This window comes from Cherax quadricarinatus, chromosome 43 (genome assembly GCF_038502225.1).
Source record: "Cherax quadricarinatus isolate ZL_2023a chromosome 43, ASM3850222v1, whole genome shotgun sequence".
NCBI lineage: Eukaryota > Metazoa > Arthropoda > Malacostraca > Decapoda > Parastacidae > Cherax > Cherax quadricarinatus.
In genome coordinates, this window is record NC_091334.1 from 24,190,822 (window position 1) to 24,213,232 (window position 22,411).

Below are 22,411 nucleotides of genomic sequence, written 5' to 3' on the forward strand. Positions count from 1 at the left end.
AATCATGAAAATCGGGGAAAGACAAAGTAAACTGAAAAGAGTACAGGCTTTGGGACCCCCAAGGCTTCAAACGTTACTCAAGGGAAAGCTGAAAGAGGCGATCATCAACCGAATAACCTCTACAGCCAAAGTGAACTTGGCAAATCTCAGATTAGTTTACTGGTTCCTCAAGAATGAATTGTTCACGACACTGTATGATGTACCTGACCCATCTTGAGCTACATAGTTCTAGTATAAAATCCACACCTTATGAAGCATATTAAAAAAATAAAAAAATGTGCAGAGGTCATCAATGATACTAATCCCTGAGGTAAATTATATAAGCTGTGAGAAGAGGCTAAAGGAGCAAAACCTGACGACATTAGTGGTCGGAAAGACTTAGGGTGATATAACAACGTATGAAGTACTGAGAGAAATTGATAGGGAGAAAAGGGTCAGACTGTTCAAGAGGCTGAAAACAGAAACATGAGGACACAACTTGAAGTTCAAAACTCGGACGAATCATAGGAAGTTTAGGAAATATATCTTTAGCAATAAAGTGAGGAAGTGAAATGAGCTGGACAGTGAAGTGGTGGCGGGAGTGAAGACTGAGACAGTCCCAGAGCCAGTAGAAAAAGGTACACCAAGAGGTGATGAAATGAAAATACTGATAAGTGGCAGGATACAAGAAAGGCAACGGGACTTGACAAGGTATCATCATGGATTCTGAGAAAAGGAACAGAAGCACTGCCTGAACCACTAGCTAAGATATACGTAATGTCACCGGATACTATAAAGCTGGAATTGCGAAAGTAGTACTGAAGTATTAAACATTTCTTGTATCTCATTGCTATATCCAAAGAAATTAAGATTCATATTGGATGAACTCTTTTTAAGACTCACTCTTGCCCTTTAGCAGTGTGTGTGTGTGTGTGTGTGTGTGTTTGATGTATCTGTTTACATCGCATAACGGTATCAACGATCATGAATATATTAGTCATAAAATTTGCATGCTTAACTATTTTTACATTAAATTCCTTATAAAGTCAACATAAATTAACTATTTCATATTAAATCAAATAAATTATAGCTTAAGACTATATATGAAGAATATTTTTGTGGGTTAAGGTTTGACTCGCAAAACAGTGAGTGACCGCGCATCACGTGACCTCCAGCTGACCGGCTGGGGATCCTGATTTTTTAATTTGTATAACTGGAGCTTTAGTCAAGGTGAACATGAACTTTTGCCGGAACAAATATGTTCGTCTTATTCGACTTACAACGACTTATTCTGCCGACCTTCATTTCTGATATAAGTTGTCTTTTAATTTACCTGTCAGTTGGGGACATATAAATAAGCAGAGTTTTTCTTAATGACTGATATTAGAATAAGATTAGTCTGAAATAGTCATATTAATTTTTAATTTTAAAATAAACCTTGATTAACACTGTTATTTTTATTTTCAGTATTATTTCGGTGTCTGTCTATACATATTCATCTATTAGAGTAACTTAATTAGCCTTGGCCTTATGGGGGCTATGTAAGACAAATGCCTAAATAATATTAAAAATCAATATAACAAACTGAATGCAGGTAGGAAAATAAATCCAGTGGGAAGTCGGAAAAGTTGAATATATATGTCCTGGCAAGAGCTCATGTACATCACCCAAGCTCCAGGCATACAATGACTCAAAAATAGGTTACAAAGCATATAGGTCAAGTGATTCTCGGCCATGCCACCCCTGCCATAGGCTTAATCAAATTTAAGTACAGTTACTAACATTTTAGATAATCACAATGGTCGTACATAATAACATGAATAAATTATCTATGATAACCCAAAAAAAAGTCAGACAACGTGACGTTGCCATTGGAAGTCTTGACATACTTCAGTTTTTATTTCCCCCAAAGCACTCTTAGAGCCACTCATATTGAACAATAAAATGGTATAAAATACCGACAGGTTGTTTAGGTAAGACATATGCAACAGTTAGGTATCTTTATTTCGAAACGTTTCGCCTACACAGTAGGCTTCTTCAACTTTGCTGTACTCGACTGAAGAAGCCTACTGTGTAGGCGAAACGTTTCGAAATAAAGATACCTAACTGTTGCATATGTGTCTTACCTAAACAGTCACTCATATTATAACGTACATATAACCTGAAATTAAATGGCTCATTTATGCTAATTGTAAAATACATTCAATATAACCAGCATATTCTCGATTGTTCACACACAGTTATGCGATTCAAACACACGCAACAAACACACACTCTTGCCAAATGGGCTTGTTCAACATATATTTAAAAGCAAAACAAATGGGCCGGGCAGTACAGTTATTAACAATGAGACCTGTACTGTTTCTAGTGTACGGAAAGTACATGCTATAAGAAATACCCTGAAAGAGGAAAAGAAAATGCTGCAATTAGGACTGGATAAGCTGAAGGACTGGTCCGGTAAGAGATTACTGAAATTTATCCCTGGCAAATGCAACATTATGGAAACTGGAGAGGGGTTAAGAAAACAATAAAGTTAGAACAGACTCGGGGGACAAAGGAAGCGAACCTCACTCAAAAACAACGGCCTCAATGTTTGCATATTAATTATCATTTCGCTAGAGGTGAACATCAACCGAATAATCTACGCAACAAATATGCATTTAGAATATATATGATTAGCCTTTATGAATCTTAACAGAGTGCCGTCCACGATAGCATATGTGACAGGTGTCATGCCCATCTTGGGGTATGCAGAACCAGTATGGAATCCACTCAATCAAGCTTGTCAGTAAACTGGAAACTGCAGAAGTGACATTGATACTGATATTGAATACGAAGACCATTTTGATGACTTATGATGATGGTAATTCATAGTTAATACAGATGTGTATTTAGCTATGTTTAAAAAAAATCAACTAGTTGTTGATTTCTTTGATTATTTTTTAACCTATATTTAAAAGGTCATAATGCTTCCTAGAAACCCGCTTTCTCATGCATCATGAGGCGCAGTGCCAAAAACATTCAAACATTAGCCTCAACTGACGGGACTTAAGAGACGTTTTTACTCTGCTGATATTTTTATCTCCTTGGCAGCCATGAACGTCAGAGGCAACCAGTCTCTCAGATCATAAAATATTCCGACAGGGGATCCTATTAGCACTATTTAGTAACAGTTTTGGTATTGTGGAAGTATCGTGATCTTGGTGAGTTATCAGTCCTAAGATTTGGTACAGTATACGTATAAAGGGGAGACTCTAGCCGGTAACGCTGTTGGGAAAAGGGCGAAGGTGGAAGCGCCCTGATTACAATGGAGAGCTTTTGAACCAAGGGATTGGAGCTAACTCGCCTTTTTCTTAGATTAAACATGATTGTCCTCCATTTCCCATACGCTGCATGACCCTTGCAAGGTTTTCAACCCTATGAATACAACATATTGGATGAGATTTATTAGCGACAAGTATGATGTTTCCATCCGTGAAAGCTTAACGAAGTTTTGATTTGATGAATATCTAAAATGAATGAAAGTGTTATAATGTATGAATGCTTTCGACCATATGACTATGTACAATGGATATAATTACATATAGAAATCAGAGTACAAGACCGTACTAGCTTGCATCTATATATATAAATATATTGTTAATTGACTTTCTTGCCAGAGTTGTGCTGACATTACAGATAAAAAACTGCAACATATCATCACCCTTCTTCAGAGTGCAGGCACTCTGAAGGAGGGGTGGAGACATTGTACTTATCACCTCCAGGACTCAAGTTCGGCGGCTAACCAGTTTCTCTGAATCCTTTCATAAATTTTACTCTGCTCAAACTCCAACAGCACGTCCACTCATAAAAACCATTTGCCTCCACTTATTCCAAGCTCGTGCATGGAGGCGACACATTAAGTTGGATAGGTGAATGAGTGGGTATGTATAGGAACTGCCCAGCTTGTCATGAATATTTGTAAAATAATTACATGCTTCTGCTATACGATATTATGTTCTTATGTCTCTTATTACTCTGATAGTAAGGTTCTCACTACAGGTCCTAGTGTGGGGTAGCTTTTTACTTAATGGCCTAATCTGTCTAGGGTAATACATCATGACTGGGTCATCCTCCCTCTCTGAAATCCTTTCACCAGCCCTCTTTACAGGTTATTTAAACCACCTCTATAAAAAAAACATAACTGTATTCTAAATAGATATGTACAGAATATACAATTACAGCACTCGCATATTCAAAACATAAGCCTGCACACCCCTTAGCTGTTCTCCTAGGACAGTCCACATGGTGCATCTCAACAATTTGCCCTTCTCTCTTCTTGATTAAACTCTGGGCTAACCAGTGTTTTGACACACTTTAGTCACCCTGGGTATGGTGGCCACAACTTAAGCTATAAAAAACTCACTCCTGGAGTACACATAATGCCCAAAAAGATAGAAAGAAAGACCCAGAGGTCCTACCAGCTTCAAGTCCACCCAGAGAGAGAGGGAGAAGGAGGAGCCTAGCTAAGCTCCTCCCACACCCACCAAAAAACAAAAGACTGTTGCCAAGCACAATTCTCTAGTTACCACAATTCTACCACACCTTATTTTACTGTTACAAAAAGAAATACAACTTTATAAACTACTTATTTAAATTGTGTGTGTGTGTCTATAGTATAACCTATTATATTGAGAAAAACAGGCTTGACTCGGCTGCCTTACAGCCATGAGAGTGATCTGCCCTTATGACATTTAGAACTGAGTCCCCATCAATTCAATATAATTAGGTATTCCAGAGTAACTGTTACAGATACATAAATACATGTTGGGTCCTATAGCCCCATAACAAATATAAAGAATTAAGTGTATCTACAAGTTATTAAAGATCCTTAGAGAGGTAATTAAAAAATTATGAATTCCAGAAGACTTGTCTAAAAAAGTAAGCGAACAGTGAAAAAAAGACGGGTCTCGGTAGTTTCTTTTATGGTCCTTCCTCTTTTGTGTTTGTTTCTGAGAGAGAATAAATTCTCGCAGCAATAAATGTTTATCAAGATCCATAATTGTATCGAGGAGGGGAGCATTTTGTTGCTATTGTTATGGTCAAGCTACCAAATCATGGGATTCTTTGGCTTAGTCATTAAATGATTTGTGAGGCTTTATTGGTGAAGTAGCTCAGATATTTATATCCTAAGATATCGCCCCATCTTGCCAAATATAGTGTATTTTGGCAAATGAGGATTTCTTGTTACTTTGTTTTGGCTGATAACAGGATCCCGTTTATAAAGTAAGTTTGTATATATTTTTTTCTTTTTCCATTCTTATTGTAAGCTGAAAATTTCTTTTTGTTTCAGTTCTGTTTTAGGTAAGAGATAAGACAATTTGATTATCTTATTTCTGTTAAACGTGAATAATTGTTTTTTCAAATACATTCAGAGAAGTTAATTACCACAGGATGCTACAAGGCCGGGCTCTACATCCCCAGCGGCCACAGCTACAAATTTAACTGTAACGAATGGTGAGTTTTATCTTTGTTTCGCTCGTCTCTTAGCTAGTAGTGGTGACATTATATTTTTTTTAGGCAACTGGACAAGTGTTTCCTAGCACTGGTCTTAGCCAGGTAACGCGTCATTCAATTATTATTATAAGAATTTTTAATAATATACAATAGTATTTTTAATAATTTCTAACTTAGCCTTTGCATCGTCGTTAAGTACAATAGGCACAGTTCTTAATTTATTATAACAATAGAATAATATACTTTTCCCGCTGTATACCTGGAGAGGGTTCCGGGGGTCAACGCCCCCGTGGCCCGGTCAGTGACCAGGCCTCATGGTGGATCAGGGCCTGATCAACCAGGCTGTTACTGTTGGCCGCACGCACGCTGTTTTTGTAAAATACGACCAGAACTATATTTTCTTCACGAATAGCCCACACTTTCGGTCCTTCTTGAACCATTATGATGTTACAGCTGATAATAATCCAAGAGAGTCGGGAATGTCTTCTTAATCTTCCTCTTCAAACTGTGTAATATTTTCAAACTGATTCCGCTACGGAATCATGACTTTTATTCTTTATTTGTTAAAAGTGGTTCATAAAAGACTCTTTCATCTAAATGTTTTTTTTTAAATTTTTGATAGGTTTTAAAATTATTTTATTTAAAATGAAATGGACTAAATCAGTCGTGTGGCTTTAGATTTCTGCTTACCATGACTCCCAAGTCTTGTTTACTTTCTGTATGATCCAGCTGTACTTCACCTAGTTATAACTATGAAGGTTGCTATCGTTCCCAAGAAACAGAACCTTACACTTGTTCACATAAACAGCAGCTGCCACTTTTCAGACCATGACATTAATTTGTCCAAATCCTCCTGAAGTTCAATAGTATCCTCCTCAGACTATATTATTCGTCTTATTTTTGTCATCAGTGAATGTACTCATGTCACTTGTAATTCCTTCGTCAAGGTCCTTAATGTAAATTATGAACAACAATGGGCCTAAAATTGATCCGTATGGAACGCCACTTCTGACCGGTCCCCATTCAGACTTCACCCCATTAATGCAAAGTGCCTGCTTTCCATTGGTCATCCATGCCTCGATCTTTGTTAGAACCTTATGTCTTATACCAGGAGCTGCCACTTTTCTTAGTCTTTTGGGAGGTTCTTTATCGAAGGCCTGAAATCAAAATAGCAACATTTTCTTTATCGTTGTCGACTGCCTCAAATGCTTTATTAAAGAATGTCAATAAATTTGTCAGGAAGGAACGACCTCTTATGAACCCGTGCTGAGACTCCTTAATCAAATTATACTCGTTAAGATGGCTTCTAATATTAACTATAATATAACCCTTTTGGATTTATGTTTGATTCAGTAGCTCCTTTAATTTCAGAGTCAAATTTAGCCTTTCTAATCTTCTTTACTTCTCTTAAGATGATCGTATTTGTTAATAAGGTTATCTTCTTCCTCTTTTGATGCTCCTCAAAGTTCCTCTCTTCTCTCCTAATATATAAGCTTCATTCGCCTATTCATCCATTTGACATTTTTATTTGATCTAATTTTTCTCTGGGCAATATATATACTTGAAGCACATTGTACATTATTAAGAAAAAAGTTCCAGTCGTAGATCCTTTCTTTATTGTATGACCATCTGTAAAATAATTTGCTAGATAACACCAGTCGAGACTTGACAGGTGTTTTCCTAAGTCGTCATTATTATTAGAACAAAAGTTGGGGACTATTACTATATTATCCTAATTCTCGTATTCATTGGTAATATTAAAGGTGATCACTTGCACCAAGCTCTTCAGTGATGTCACTTAGTCTAAAGTAAAAATCCCTGACTATTACTACTATAGCGTGTCTAGAAGCCCTAACAACTTCATCTCAAAGAAGTTTCCTTGTATCACTAAGTTTGGGGGTCGGTATATTACACCTAAAATTAACTTTCTTTTCCTTCTAGAAATTCTACCCAAATAGATTCTTTGTCTAATCCGTCGATTTTTATCAGTTTTTATGCAACAATTCATATTTTCTTGGATATATAGCGCTACCCTACCTCCCTTCCTGTTATTTCAACAAAAACATAAACCACGTCTCCGCTCTGCAAATTAAACCATGCCTCAGTTATAACAGTAACATCAACGATTCCTGCACATGCAATCAGACGTAATTCATCTTATTTCTGGCACTTCTACTATTAGTATACAATATTTTAAGATTATTTTTCGTCTTGTCTTTTCCCTGTTCATTTTTTTCTTTTCCAAGATCTGTTTCAATTATCTTTACCCGAAGTTAAGTTACTCCTAAAGTCCAATTATCACAAACAGCTCAAATCACTGGTTCTACACTCCAATTTCCTCCACAAAAGCCCATACCACTGTTTCTAGTTTAAAGCCCTAACAGCTGTCTCCACTGAACTAGCCAAAGTCCTCACACCTGCCCTGGGTAAGTGAATTCTATCCCTGGCATACCTGTCTGTCATTTCTGGCGTAGAAGAAGTCCCAGTTGTCTATAAATGTCATTGCAATGTCCTTACATTGTTTGTCCAGCCAGCAATTAACACCAATTGCCCTTGACAACCATTTATTTCCAGCTTCTCTCTTTGGCAAATTGTCACATGTAACAAGGTGCCCTGCACTCCCTTCCTAATTATGTCTATCGCTGACCTATAACTGTTAATTAAGTCCTCACTCCTACGTCTGACAAATTCGTTGCCTCCCTCACTGAGACAGATAATAAGATTGCTCCCATTACTTTCCATGATGTCAAGACAGCTAACAATATTTTGCATCTCAGCCCCAGGAAAACACAATTTAATCTGCCCCCACCTAAAACAATGGTCATACATTTACTGGCGGTGTTCGTCGTAACGTTTACGATGGTCTTTGTGGGGATGTATTAGATCGTCGATTTACACTCGTCTCTTAACATAGAGAATGAATTGTTGGTTTCCATAACAGTCTCCTGGTCCTTCCTAATCTTCAATTTCTTCCCAGTTGTTCCAGCATTTAAGCACTGTTATCTTGGCTTTAGATTACTGCTAACAAGAACTTAGAACATAACATAAATCTAAACTTACACAGTTTGAACAATATTATTTCGAGTTCTTTCTTGAAGGAATGTCCTCCAACCTTATTTATCTTTCATTTATGCCCATCTTCTGCTTATACACTTTAATCATGTCTGTTCATTCTACGTCTTACAAAAGATACACAAATGCAGTATAATATGGTATAAAGAGACCTACTAGGACAGTAAACCTCGTATATAGGAATGAGTAAGACACATGTGCAGCTGTTGGGAATCTTTATTGTTGAAACGTTTCACTTCTTCAGTCAAAATACAAAGAATGAATTGTAGGTAGCAGAAGTGACGAGGCAAAGATGATGTAATCAGTCCATCAAGCTTGAAGAAATAGTTTGAGGTGATCAGTCTCTCAGCCTGGAGAAAAGTTCTTCTCCATGGTCTGGAACATAGTGACAATTATTTACTTATTAATCCCATTTGTTAACCGTCACATTTCATCGTTGCCTTCAAAGTCCAGCAGCAAAGTTAGGCAGCATAACCACAGTATAAAACTAAGACCAGAGTAGAATTATAAGACCAGGCAACAAAGCCATGGAGCACAAAATTAGGCAACAAAATCATGGAACACAAGTTTAGGCAATAAAGTCAAGCAGCAAATCTTGCTTGAAAGTTAGGCATCGAAGCTAAGCAACAAATACAAACGACAGAGTCAATTTACTAAGCCACCAAATACTAATAAAAGATTCATGTTACAAACATGAGAAACAAATATAAGCAACAGATCCATATAAGAAAACCAGGCTACGATTCCCGGAAACAAAATGAAGCAACAAACCCATTTTATAAAACCAAACAAGAAAGCCAAGTAAGAGAGAGAGAGAGTATAAAGGTAGACGAGAAAGTCACGCAATATTGCCAGGAAACAAAATGAAGCAACAAATTCATTCTAAAAAACCAGACAACATAACCAGGCAACAAACAAAGGTACAAAACCTGGCTGTAAAGCTACATAAGAAAGCCACGCTACAAATGAGGAGCTACAATGCAGTGCCAGATTAATCTTCCGCTTATTTTAGTGCCGCTTAGCGTTGCGCAATCTTTGGCACAGGTTTGTATAACGAGTTCTGGCTTAGGTCCGTCTTCACTCTCTCTCCTCATATACTAGAGGCAAGGCTGGCTCCGTTTATTTATTTCGAATATATATATTTATGCTGTCTCGATACTGGCTTTGTGCCCATCGCTGACAGTATGACTGTTATGACAGCACGACATCATGACACTGTCATGTCTATATATACATTGCAAGTCATCAGGCACCTCTCAACACATCTCGTGAAAGTCACTTCGAGGTAATATGCATTTTCATAATTTTCCATCTTTTTAATTACCCGGATGATAGAAAGAAAGCGTTGTGGGGGAGAGAAATGGTATGGAATATCGAGACGATGGATAAAGACGAAAATGCAAAATAATGTTTGAGATTTAATAAAGTCAACCGTGTGAGGGAAACGTTGTCAATAAATGATCGCATTATACTCCCCTTGTGCCTTTATCCAGCATAATGGTGTGGTGGTGAGCATTTTAGAGATGTCACTGACATGTATAGTGGTGATTTTGAAGTGTCAATTAGATGATTTGGAAATTCTTAATTAAATTATGTGACGCGGTGCACTTCCTTTATGGAAACTTAGTGATTACATCTCATGTTAACTGTCTTTTAAATATTTAAAGTTGGGTTCTCGGTCAGTTAACGATGCTTCTAAAAATTTTCATTTTATAAGCATATTTTATTCTGTAGGTATTGGATTCACCTTCGCAGCTGGTAATGTGATTGCAGAATTTGATGTGATTATTAATAGCAATTTTTTTGTGCGTACGTAACTAATTGTTCTGTTATGCGTAAATTCCTCCCAGTCTCCCAGATATTAACTCATAATTGTTGCACAGTCCCCAGTAGACGCGTGTTTTTTTTATGGTGAATGATTTAAAAAACTATAATTTTTGAAGACAGTGTTGCTTGTTTTGGGAATAGATATTTTTGCTGTTTTCTTCGATCTTTAGATGACAGAATAACCAGTGTAGTTGGTGGACGTTCCTTTATTCCCTACTATGTTTGTTAACTGCTCATTACTCTGTAATTTGTCTATGATTGTAATCATGTCATAACGTGTTTATCATTCATTACCTTTGAAACTTAGTCATGAGTGTGACCAGCTCTACCTGGAGCTCATTACCTTTGTAAATTCTCATGATTAATGTGTTTATGATTCATTACCTTTGCAATTATTCATGAGTGTGACCAACTCTACCTGGAGCTCATTATAAGAACATAAGAACATAAGAAAGGAGGAACACTGCAGCAGGCCCGTTGGCCCATACTAGGCAGGTCCTTTACAATTCATCCCACTAACAAACATTTGACCAACCCAATTTTCAATGCTACCCAAGAAATAAGCTCTGATGTGCAAGTCCCACTCAAATCCAACCCCTCCCACTCATGTATTTATCCTACCTAAATTTGAAACTACCCAAAGTCCTAGCCTCAATAACCCAACTAGGTAGACTGTTCCACTCATCTAAGAACATAAGAACATATGTAAGGTCATGATTATGACCAAATCTAGTTCATTACCTTTGTAACTTGCTCAGCTATCAAAACTTTGGAGTCCAGTCCCTGGACTAATTATGTACCTCTGTAATCTTTTGACTACCGCCCACAGGATGGGTATGGGGTGCATAATAAACATATTAAACTAAACACGGCACGCGGCACACGGCACACGGCACACGCATAGTATACAATTTCTGCCTGAAGTCATTGAGAATTTGTAACTCCTCACTTCTTGTTTAAGAGAAAGCAGCAGTTGGAACAATTCTCTATAGTATCCAGGTATTATAACATCCAGTATTATAACATCCAGTATTATAGTATCCAGGTTTGGTACTAAACTTGCACACGAAGATCACTCCCTATGAAAGCAGAAGATGCAACATTCCCCCGATGAAAAGCAGGGACGCCACGAGTACACTGAGAGACAACACAATAAGTGTCCGGGGCCCAAGACTGTTCAACTGCTTCCCAGCATAAATAAGGGGGATTACCATTACACCCCTGGCTGTCTTAAGAAGACACTGGACAGGCACCTAAGGTCAATACCTGACCAACCCGGCTGTGGTTCGTACGTCAGTTTGCGTGCGGCCAGCAGTAACAGCCTGGTTGATCAGACCTTGATCCACCTTGAGGCCTGGTCTCAGACAGGGCCACGGGGGCGTTGACCCCTGAAACCCTCTTGTTTACCTGGGAATATGCACAGGGAGGTGTATACCTAGAGTATACCTGGAAAGAGTTCCGGGTGCATATCTATAATTTACCTTAATACCTGTCTTAGGGACTAATGTATCATTTGTGTCAGCGTCTTAGTGTTCAATCACCTCGAGAAACACACCACTCGGTTTATACACAATGACAACCACGAACCTCTCATTAAACTTACCCTGAAGTGTGCTTGGATTAACGTTCCATAAAAGTTTATTGATGAATATACAAATCCACGTGTGCAGAAAACTGAAACATATTTAAAAGAGTATCTCGCCCTCAGTCAGAGGCACCCCTCTGCAGATCTGCTAAAAAGGGTCTCTGATCGATGCCGAAATATACATTTTGTATATACACTAAGAGATACATGATTATATACACCTGGAAAATCCTAGAGGGACTAGTGCCGAACTTGCACACGAAAATCACTCGCAACGAAAGCAAAAGACTCGGCAGATGATGCAACATCCCCCCAATGAAAAGCAGGGGTGTCACCAGCACGTTAAGAGACAATACAATAAGTGTCAGGGGCCCGAGACTGTTCAACTGCCTCCCAGCATACATAAGGGGGATTACCAATAGACCCCTGGCTGTCTTCAAGCAGGCACTGGACAAGCACCTAAGGTCGTTACCTGACCAGCCGGGCTGTGGTTCTTACGTTGGATTGCGTACAGCCAGCAGTAACAGCCTGGTTGCTGAGGCTCTGATCCACCAGGAGGCCTAGTCACAGACCGGACCGCGGGGGCGTTGACCCCCGGAACTTTCCCCAGGTAACTCCAGGTAAACTAAGTAAAGCTCATCTTTCGGTGAATATACACTGAGGTGAGCATCTCTGCTATATATGATGCGAGAGTTATAAAAATTTCTGTGTTTAATTGTTGGGCGATACATACTTCCCAGAGGGCATTCACTGAGAGATGCTTCTAGGTGTAAATTCATCTTGGTGTATAAAGTGGGATATGATATACACACGTCTCGGCGTGTATACCGACACATTAACTGGTGACCAAACTTATTCAATAATGCATTTACTTGCACGTTTCTACCATTAAATGAACGTTGGTTAGTCGACAAATCTGAATGTTTCGCAATTTGATTTAGCCTAAGAAATAAGATGGAGCTTATTCGTTCAGAAGGATGCGGCTTTACTACGATTAGTCATGATGCTGTTTACATACCTACTAACTCCGTCATGCCAGTAATCATGGAGCTGATGGTCACCTGCCTTGTTTATCCCACCACTCAGCTGGATTATGTCGTCTCTAAGTGACGTGTTTGACGTCACTGCAGTAACTGCTGTGGAAGCTGTGCATTAATCTTAAAATACATAAAATATGCTAAAAGCCCTTAAATTAATAAGTATTAGTAACTGTTTAAATTTAACAGTTTGTTTCTACAGCAGTATTTATACTGGACTGATTCTTTAGGCTAAGTTCCGTGTCAGCACGATGCTGTGAACACTAACTCCAAGGCCGAGGGACTGATTACCTCATCTTTTGTATATAGTTCTACTGTCTTCCTATTATGTCCTAGAATCTGTATTGATAAAGCCACTGGATGGCGAAACGTCTACTACAATAAAGATACCCAGATGTTGCACATGTGTCTTAACTTTCATTATAAGATTAGTTTATAAACGTATTCTGCTGTAACTTTGTAAATTACATAAATACCCACACACACACCCGTACTCCATTTCCCTTAATAAAAAGTCCAAAGAAAAGAAACAAGGACGTCGCAAACCCGAAAACAGTAGTTAGTTTTAGTTTAATATGTTTATTATGCACCCCATACCCATCCTGTGGGCGGTAGTCAAAAGATTACAGAGGTACATAATTGGTCCAGGGACTGGACTCCAAAGTTTTGATAGCTGAGCAAGTTACAGAGGTAATGAACTCACAATTTACAAAGGTAATGAACTCACAATTTACAAAGGTAATGAACTCACAGTTTGCAAAGGTAATGAACTCCAGGTAAGTCTGGTCACAATCATGACAAGTTACAAAGGTATTTACAGATTACAGAGGTACGTAATGGGTCCAGGGACTGGGCCCCCAAAGTTTTGATAGCTGAACTAGGTACAAAGGTAATGAGCTCACAAGTTACAAAGGTAATGAATTCTGTAGAATGGTTACTTACGTTTATACTTTGGCTACAATCATGAACAAATTATAGAGTAATGAGCAATTCACACTTCCACACCCGGTCACAACTGTAATGAGTTATTGGTGCAAATATTGATTGTTGAGTCACACACACCACACACACACACACACACACACACACACACACACACACAAACACACACACACACACACACACACACACACACACACACACACACACACACACACACTTTAGTTTAATATCTTTATGCACAGTTACTAAAAACAACAGACATAGCCCCACTCCACAAAGGGGGGTAGTAAAGCAACAGCAAAGAACTACAGACCAATAGCACTAACATCCCATATCATAAAAATCTTTGAAAGGGTCCTAAGAAGCAAGATCACCACGCATCTAGAAACCCATCAGTTACACAACCCAGGGCAACATGGGTTTAGAACAGGTCGCTCCTGTCTGTCTCAACTATTGGACCACTACGACAAGGTCCTAAATGCACTAGAAGACAAAAAGAATGCAGATGTAATATATACAGACTTTGCAAAAGCCTTCGACAAGTGTGACCATGGCGTAATAGCGCACAAAATGCGTGCTAAAGGAATAACAGGAAAAGTCGGTCGATGGATCTATAATTTCCTCACTAACAGAACACAGAGAGTAGTCGTCAACAGAGTAAAGTCCGAGGCAGCTACGGTGAAAAGCTCTGTTCCACAAGGCACAGTACTCGCTCCCATCTTGTTCCTCATCCTTATATCCGACATAGACAAGGATGTCAGCCACAGCACCGTGTCTTCCTTTGCAGATGACACCCGAATCTGCATGACAGTGTCTTCCATTGCAGACACTGCAAAGCTCCAGGCAGACATCAACCAAATCTTTCAGTGGGCTGCAGAAAACAATATGAAGTTCAACGATGAGAAATTTCAATTACTCAGATATGGTAAACATGAGGAAATTAAATCTTCATCAGAGTACAAAACAAATTCTGGCCACAAAATAGAGCGAAACACCAACGTCAAAGACCTGGGAGTGATCATGTCGGAGGATCTCACCTTCAAGGACCATAACAATAATGAGAACCTTCAAAACTAGGGAGGCCAAGCCCATGATGACATAATATTGCTGCATGGGTCCAGTGACTGGACCCCAAAGTTATGATAGCTGAACTAGTTACAAAGGTAATGAACTCCAGGTAGATCTGGTCACTAATCATGGCAAGTTACAGAGGTAATGAATCAGCTTCACTCCTATACATGGTTACAGTCATGAACAAATTACAAAGTAATGAACCACTGATACGTCCACACCTGGTCACAATTGTAATGAGTTATAAATACAAATATTAAGTGGATCATACACCCACACTAGCGCGCGCGCGCACATACACACACGAGGGCGCACGCACGGACATGTGCACACGAGCGTACAAATATATGCATACACACAAGGACGCACAAAACAGTAGTAGACAAGTAAGCCAGAATTCAATTCGATTCAATTCACTTCAAGTTTATTCTCTATAAGGGTTACAATGTGGGGTTTACAGGTTTTGAGTACTGTGTGGTTTACATGTTATAAAATACTAATTACAGAGGGGACAACTAGGACACCTAGCATGGCTAGGCTTTTCGAGCAGACTTAGATTAATTCTTAACATTAAATCCTTATTATTATTAAAGATTAGCCAGTATTCTCCCGGCCCGGGCCTTTTCCAAGTGGTGGCCCGGCCTTGGCTCCCTCTTTAGGGAGTGTCTGAGACCTAAGTCTCCCATGGGAGGAGGCACAAGTACCTCCTCATCTTTGGGACCAACTGTCCCCAGGCCTAGCCACAAGCTAGGCCTCTCTGGTCTGCCATCCCCGCCCCAAGGGAGCAAATGGGAATGACAGTCTTATGAGCTAAAGGCTCGGACTCAGGCACCTACCCTACCCTAGAAGGGTTAGGCATGGTGTCGATCATTAAATCCTTACAGATTATGGTATTAAGGCTAAGTGACTACATCATAATTTGTGAGTTTAGCAATGTGAATGCTTTTGTTTTGGCACAATACAAAGTGTCTATATTGGAGTATCATAGGCAAACTTATGACTAGTTAGGTTTTATTATTTTAAGATTAAGATTAGTATTTCTGGGTTTATAGTCAGTGGGTGAGTGAGTGTAAGTGTGAATCACCAGGTGGTTATCATGTAGTTAGTTGTCGGGGTGGATCAGGGAGATAAGATGTTTTCTAACTGTAGTTTTGAAAGTGATGAATGTGTCTGCAGTTCTAGAGTTTTCAGGTAGGGTGTTCCAGATTTTAGGTCCTTTGAAATACATTGAATTTTTGTAAAGGTTTAGTCGAACACGGGGAATGTCATAGAGATGTTTGTGTCTGGTGTTATGCCTGTGGATCCTGTCATAACTATCAAGAAAGCGTTTTAGGTCAAGGTTAATATTGGAATTTAAGGTCCTGTAGATATAGATTGCACAGTAGTAAGTGTGGATGTTCTGAACAGGGAGTAAGTTTAGATCTATGAAGAGTAGGGGGGGGGGTGTTGCCAGAGATGGGATTTAGTGATTATTCTTACTGTGGCTTTTTGTTGGGTTCTTATTGGCTTTAGGTGTGTTGCTGCAGTTGAACCCCAAGCACAGATAGCATAGGTGAGGTATGGATATATAAGTGAATGGTATAGTGTGAGAAGGGCAGTTTGCGGCACGTAGTATCGTATCTTGGAGAGGATCCCCACCATTTTGGATACTTTTTTTGTTATGTGTTGGATATGGGTGCTGAAATTTAGGTTGTTGTCGAGGTATAGGCCAAGGAATTTGCCCTCATTATGTCTGGCAATTAGTGTGTTGTCGATCTTAATGTTAAGTTGTGCAACACCTGCTCTGCTACCAAACATAATATAGTAGGTTTTGCCAGTGTTAAGTGTAAGTTTATTGGCTGTCATCCAAGTCGATATTTTGAGCAGCTCCTCGTTAACAATGGTGTTGAGGGTGGCAAGATTAGGGTGGGAGATGACATAAGTCGTGTCGTCAGCAAAGAGAATGGGTTTCAGGTGTTGGGATATGTTTGGAAGATCATTGATGTAAATGAGGAAGAGCAGGGGTCCAAGGACACTTCCCTGCGGAACTCCAGTATCAAGTGGCCCAGAGCCATATTATTAGCATCAACATACCTTGTTCACTGAATTTAATCGTTTCTAACAACTAACTTTAGATGTCATCATAAACGAAGGGAGAAGTAATGAATAATTCATGCCGAAAATTGTAAACAAAAGCGGAGTGGGGGAGTGGCTGGGTCAAACGCAGATTCATACACGTTTTCTCTGGTGGCTGAGCAGAGAAAATGTAATGTTGTTCCTCTGCCCGGCTACCACACAGGTCCACAAGTATTATTATCAGAGCACATATAAGATATGCAATATATGCCAGACAACAAGTTTACACTAACTTATATTAAGTTAGCATTAGAAATAGGCATTCAAAACACAATAAAAGTTAAGATACACACAGAGTACACTTATTACTCTCCTTAAAATATTAATATTAAGGTGTGAGAGGTGAGTGGCAGGGTGTTTATTGAATAAAATCAGAATGGCACACAATCATCCTCTAACTTGGCTTATGACTCCTCGTTTTACCACAGTTAAGCTTAGACGCCATCGTCAATGAGAGCCAACTAGTTAACAAAAGAGCAAACGAGAGAGAGAACGAGATACAGAGTTGAGACAATGTTAGAATACAAACCGAACAGGTAGTGGGCGATCACTTGGTCAGGCGAAATAAATGCGTATTAATATGTCTACTTTTAGTTCATTCACATACATTTGTAAGAGTTTGTAAAACATTTACCTCAATATTTTTTTTTTATTATAATAATAATTACCTCACAATACAAATACTTTTACATTGTGTACAAGTTGTACAAGTTACTACAGAATAAACAAACAGCAACACACCATTTTTAGAGTTAATGAAGATTATTATTATTATTATTATTATTATTATTATTATTATTATTATTATTATTATTATTATAAGCACTAAACCCACAAGGGTCGTGAATTGCTATATATAGAGTGAAGGCATACGAAAAGAATATTTTTCTACAGTTATCCCCCAGTTTGACTAGAAAAAACGTAAGTCTTCCGACACTACCTACACAGCCGCTTCGTAAACAAATCTCATATTTGCGTGAATATTTATTCTGAGAGTGTATGCCCCTCAAGGAAGGTTCCTTGATGTTGGTGAGGGGCTCTTGATTTAGGGAATTGGATCTGTGCTCCAGTTCCCCGAATTAAGCCTGAATGCCTTCCACATCCCCCCCCAGGCGCTGTATAATCCTCCGGGTTTAGCGCTTCCCCCTTGATTATAATAATAATAATGAGAGTGTATGTGTCATGCTTATACGCTATGTAACGGGTTTCATGTATAATTTTGAGGAAAATACCATAGATGGATTAATGAAAATGCCTATATTAATGTAAAATGCCGAAGAGTGCCCAAGAGTGATTATTATTACGTAGTATTGGCATCATGAGTAGAGAGACTTAGCGATTTTAATGTGTACCTGCAACCTGTATAGTCCTTGTGGCTTAGCGCTTCTTTTTGATTATAATAATAATGTGTACCTGCACACCAGTACAGTGTATAAGTATATTTAGGTACAGGTACACAAGTATAATTGTCAAAGTACATATAAAATACACAGTAACTTTAAAACACTTGAGATTTTGGAAAGTTTCCTGACATAATAGATGTGGTCACGGAGAATGTAAACAAACCGGGTGGGGCCCGCTGTATTTGAAAGACCGTTTGCCGTATAGCAAATTTTGGTCATAATTTGACATCGCCATATTAGAGGAACGCTGTAAAGCGGGGCCATACTGTATATTGAAATAGAGTAGAGGAAATCAGCTCTAATATACATTATTTAGGTATGAATACTGGTCAGATAGCCCGTCGTAAGTCTGAGGCATCGGTAAACGAGTACGTCGCTAAGTGAGGAGAGGCTGTACAGGGATACGCCCTTGTGGCTTAGCGCTTCTTTTTAATTATAATAATAATAATGTACAGGGATACCTTTCTCGAATTGTGCAGCGACTGAAATGCATGTTCATTAAGAAATTGATTAAAATTCATAATTTCCCTATGTACACTGTGAGTCAGGCTACTTTCAGTGTTCATATTCTGTACATCTCTGAAAAAGCCTAGTGTAAACTACTGTGGAAAGGAGAGTAATGTTTTCTGGTGCTGTATGACACCTCTGCTTTACTGCTGCCACATTATTGTAATAATGTTACTCGAACATTATTGTAATAATGTTACTCGAACATTATTGTAATAATGTTACTTGAGTGTTGTTTTGTGGCGTCGGTCAGCTGTCAGTGACCGTCTCCTTATTAAACAATACTTAATGTAATATTGCTATTGTTTTCATAATTGCCAATACTCTCCCCTCCCCTCCCCTCCGTATTCCTCCCCCTTCCTTCCCCTCTATCTCTCCCTAACCCTCCTTGCTCTTCCCCTCTTCACTCTTCTCTTTCTCAACTCCCCTTCCCTCTCTTCTGTCTCTTTCTAGTTCTTTTCTCTCCTTCTCCCCTTCCTCTTCCCTTTTCAATCTTTCTCTTTCCCAATCCCTCTTTCCCTACTCCATTCATTTCCCCTCACCTTCCCTTTCCACTTCCCTACCTTCCAGTGACCCTCCTCCTTCTTCCCTTTCCTTTCCTCGTCTATCTCTTTCCCCACTTCCCTTGTCTCCTCCTTTCAGCTCCCTCCTGTTTTCAAGCATCTCACATTTCCCTCTCTCTTCTATCTTCTTCCAGCTCCCTGCTTTCACTTCCCTTCTCATTCCATCTCCTAATGCCCACTCACCCCTACCATCCTCTCTCTGTTTATCTTTCCCTCAGGCACCCTCCTTCCCTCTTCTCTCCTACCTCCTGCTCACTACTTTCCCATACCTCTCTCCCTCCACTCTCTTCTCTACTGTACCCCTTCCCTTCCCTCCTTTATGTCAAACTTCCCTCTAATTTCCCTCCTCATCTCTGCTCCCATTCCTCTCCATCCTTCCTTTCCATTCCTTCCCATTTCTCTCCTCCCTACCCTTCTTTTCACTTTCCTTCAACCTCTTTCTCCTTCTGCTTCCCCTTTCTATTCTTTCTCATTCACTCTCTAACCTCCAACCTTCCTTCCCCTGCCCTCCTGTCTCCTCTCCCATCTTCTATTCCTCTTCCCTCCCTTACCCCTCTTCATCTACAGGACCTTAAACTCCAATATTAACCTTGACCTAAAATGCTTTCTTGATAGTTGTGACAGAACCCACAGCCATAACACCACACACAAACCTCTCTGACATTCCCCGTGTCCGACTAAACCTTTACAAAAATTCAATGTATGTCAAAGGCCCTAAAATCTGGAACACCCTCCCTGAAAACTCTAGAACTGCAGACGCATTCATCACCTTCAAAACTACCATTAGAAAACATCTTATCTCCCTGATACACCCTGTCAACTAATTACATGAATACCACCTGGTGGTTCACACTTACACTCACTCGCCCATTTGACCATGAACACAGAAATATCAATCTTAATCTTAAAATAATGAATCCTAACTAGTCATAAGTTGGCCTGTGATACTCCAATACTGAAACTATGTATTGTGCAAAAACAAAAGCATTCACATTGCTAAACTCACAAACTAGTATTTAGCCCGAAATGCCTAGACATGCTAGGTGTTCTAGTGGCCCCCTCTGTAATTAGTATTTTAAAACATGTAAACCACACAATATCCAAATTCTGTAAACTCAGCATTGTAATCCTTACAGAGAATAAACTTGGTTTGATTTTATTTTATTTGATTCCTTCTCTGTTACAAATCAATCTTAATTAAGTATTTCTCAATACCTCATTTTCTGTCACCAGTAAGTGTTTGGGAAAAGATCTGGTGTGTGAGGAGGACAGATGTATGATCGAGGAGGATGTGATCGAGAGAGTGAACCTGCATCAGCGTCAGTATGGCTGGAGAGCCACCAACTACTCAAAGTTCTGGGGGAGGAAGGCCCGGGAAGGTCTGGTGCTCCGAACTGGTACACTCAACCCAGAGGCTCTGGTCAGTTCATTTCTCTCATGCTTATGTATACTATTTATCACTCTAATTCAATGTGCTCTCTTTTTGGTTATAGTAATCTTTGAGCATATATTGGTTTTGCAAATGATTTTTAGAATCCTAAATGTTTTATCCACATAGTTAATATGAAGAATCTGCCTTAAATTAGTTGCATACACCCATGAACAGCAAAACGCAATATAAAAGGAAGACCGAGTCCCTTTTCACCGCCAGACTAGAAAAAATTTAGGTGTACAGTAAATTAATTTTATATTGTTAACCTCTTCTAAGGAGTAAACTCAGGGTGATTATATTATAGCAAAAGGTTTCTCTGGACATTTGAGACGTTGAAACCAGGTCGTATTGTATTCATAGTTGATTCAAGAAATATGCATCACACTAAGAAAATCTAATAATTTTGGTAGAATTACCAACAATATGTAGCTTAAAAGGACATATGTGCAACTAAATCTCGCATTAGTTGCTCATGTGTTCTTTTACCTAACAAAGAAAAACTACATTTAATAAACGCCTCTCCCAAGTGTGGAAATTTATTTTGGGCTCCCAAAATATGCCAAGAAACATTTATAGCGCTGAAGCATTAAGAGCCCTTAACACATACTTACATAACATTTGTACATAATATTTGTCCTAGGAAGATTTACGTAGTTACACAAAGTAGAAAATAACCGTAGGAATTATTAATACAGTTTTAGGACCTAAAATAGGATTAGGTTTAATGTAGAATATCAGTTAGAGAACTGGCAACTCAAATTTCAAATGGAGTGAGACGCCAGTCAGAGCTCAAATACCAACAGCAGATGTGACGTGACGCGATTACAGCCCAAAAAAAACGGCGTTAATTATACTTGGCTGGGAAACGAAATAACCTTGAGCGGTTTCCCAAAGTATAAGATACTCGTCCTTATCAGGCACACCCTCAGTGAATATCTACAATTCCTAGCAGCTAGTCGGCCAAAGTTTCTGGGGAAGAAGTAGGTAGTAATCTGTGGGTGAGTGCAAACAGTTACTGGAGATTGAAGTTCATCTCCATGGTGTCCTGGGGGTCTGGGAACACCTAACTCTACAACAAGTGAGTTAACTACATTTTGTATGTTCTCACGTCAGCAATAGTAATTGGAGATTGTTGCATGAGCCATTTGCGAGCCTGGGAGAATCAGCTGGGGTGTCTGTGTCAGCAACATTGGCTGAGTTTGCTGCTCGCCTAGAGGCAGTTCGCAACAAAATTTCCAAACCGAGTATACATTGTTTATAATTCTTATATTGAGAGAATACACACAATATGCAGTGTACAAGTCTAACATTCCACTTATAAGTCAGTTACTCTAGTGATTAAAATTCTACCTACCTTTTTATGTATGATTACACGATTGGTT

At 39.0% G+C, this 22,411-nt stretch overlaps 1 protein-coding gene across 4 annotated transcripts in view; it reads left to right on the plus strand.

Moving 5' to 3' along the window:
• Nucleotides 1-22,411, plus strand: part of LOC128694293 (uncharacterized peptidase C1-like protein F26E4.3) — a 151,856-nt gene that overhangs the window by 61,716 nt on the left and 67,729 nt on the right. For all 4 annotated transcript variants that reach the window (XM_070093732.1, XM_070093735.1, XM_070093733.1 and 1 more), the window contains 2 exons: nucleotides 5,412-5,475; nucleotides 20,831-21,017. In XM_070093732.1, the coding sequence (XP_069949833.1) occupies nucleotides 5,412-5,475; nucleotides 20,831-21,017 (251 nt within the window). The remainder of the gene's footprint in view (nucleotides 1-5,411; nucleotides 5,476-20,830; nucleotides 21,018-22,411) is intronic.